General features: G+C 38.9%; 1 protein-coding gene across 1 annotated transcript in view; it reads right to left on the bottom strand.

The window, feature by feature from the left end:
* Positions 1-1,931, bottom strand: part of Kdm5b (lysine demethylase 5B) — a 65,163-nt gene that overhangs the window by 26,427 nt on the left and 36,805 nt on the right. The window contains exon 9 of the mRNA XM_005348383.2: positions 1,611-1,730. Coding sequence (XP_005348440.1) covers positions 1,611-1,730 — 120 coding nt within the window. The remainder of the gene's footprint in view (positions 1-1,610; positions 1,731-1,931) is intronic.

Below are 1,931 nucleotides of genomic sequence, written 5' to 3'. Positions count from 1 at the left end.
CTGGTCTACCAAGGGAGTTCCAGGACAGGCTCCAAAGCTACAGAGAAACCCTGTCTCGAAAAACCAAAAAAAAAAAAAAAAAAAAAAAAAAAGAACTGCTAAATATTGATTACGAATCCATGTTACCAACTAATTTGGGCTCATATGGGCTCAGAAACTGAACGAAATACCAGGGAGCCTACATGGGAACAACTTAGGCCTTCTTCATATGTTAGAGTTGTGTAACAGGGCCTTATTGTTAAGACCGCTAACACTAAAAGCAGGGGCTGTATCTGACTCTGTTGCCTGCTCTTGGGAGCTATTTCTCCTACCAGATTGCCTTATCCAGCCCTAATACAAGTACCAGAGGATCCAATGCCCTCTTCTGACCTCCATAAGCACCAAGCATACAGATGTTGTACAAATTCATACATGCAAGCAAATTACTCCCATGTCAATAAATAAATAAACCTAAAAAGATTGTAATAGAATAAGAAATTGCAGAATATAAAGAAAAAAATCATTGCCTCAGCACATCTAACAACACAATAAAGCTATCAGAGTGTCAAGGAACTATTCTTAGTAGAGGCAAAGAACTTATATGTCTGAACCTTAGTGTCTTCAAGCTTTTAGGTAAAATAAAATCCAATAACATAGTATAAGCCAGTCAACATGACTATTATGCAAATATATAGGAAAATATTAAATGTATAAGGAGTCAAAATAAAACTTCAACCTGGACGGTGGTGGTGCACACCTTTAATCTCAGTACTTGAAAGGCAGAGGCAGGCGAATCTCTGTGAATTCAACGCCAATCTGATTTACAAAGTGAGTTCCAAGGCAGCCAGAGCTACACTCAGAGGAAATCCTGGCTCAAAAAGAAAAAGAAAAAGAAAAGAAAAAAAAAAATGAAAAGAAAGTTTCCTTCTGTACAATGGCTGCCAAAGTGTAATTTATTCATGTCCTTATGGCTTCAATGAATGGAGCTTTTCTTTCACCAGTAATAGAGTTGCAGAGAAGCTGTCTATAGTATCTCGATTAACTCTTTTTTTCTTCATTATCTAACTCAGGTGTGGAAGTGCCCCCTTTAATCCAGCATTTGGGAGGCAGAGAGAGGCACAAGGATTCAAGAGTTCAAGGCTGGCTTGGTCCACACAGGGAATTCCAAGCTAGCTCAGGCTACATTAATTTACACTCAATCCCAGAAAAGTAAGATAAAATAAATTTTAAATCACAGTTTAGTTGGGATGGAGAGATGGCTCAGCAGTTAAGAAAACTGGCTGTTCTAGAGGATCCAAGTTCAATTCCCAACACCCACATGGCAGCTTACATCTGTCTGTAAAACTTCAAGATCTGACACCCTCACAGAGATACATGTACACCAACGCACACAAAATCAAAACAAATACATTTTAAAAAAATCACAACTTAGTAACATGTCTTGACACATGGTGCCAAACCTAGTGACTTGTGTTCAATCCCTAGAACACAAATAGGAGAAAACAACTTCCACAAGTCGTCTTTGATTTCCATGTGCACACTGTTGCCTAAGTACCCCCAAAAACACACAAAAGTAAACCAACTAACAAAATTTTTAAAATTCTAAACCAAATTAGTATAAGTCTACATACGTGGACTGGCATGTTGAAGTAATCAGATTTAAACGAATCTGCCATTTCCCCAAATGTACGGAGAGTATAATCCCTTGCTGCTTGTTCAAAGCCAAATGCTTCTTGTGGCTTGCTACATTCCTGCATAGGAAAAAGAAAATTAGTGTTCTAGGTGGCATTTGAAAACACCAAGTGTATCTAGCCAATAGTCACAAGGATAATTTTTTTTAAGATTTAAGATTTTTTTTCATGCCAGGCGGTGGTGGCGCACGCCTTTGATCCCAGCACTCGGGAGGCAGAGGCAGGCGGATCTCTGTGAGTTCGAGACCAGCCTGGTCTACA

The sequence above is a fragment of the Microtus ochrogaster genome, chromosome 6 (assembly GCF_000317375.1).
Source record: "Microtus ochrogaster isolate Prairie Vole_2 chromosome 6, MicOch1.0, whole genome shotgun sequence".
In the NCBI taxonomy this organism is placed as follows: domain Eukaryota; kingdom Metazoa; phylum Chordata; class Mammalia; order Rodentia; family Cricetidae; genus Microtus; species Microtus ochrogaster.
This window is presented reverse-complemented; position numbering and strand designations above follow the sequence as displayed.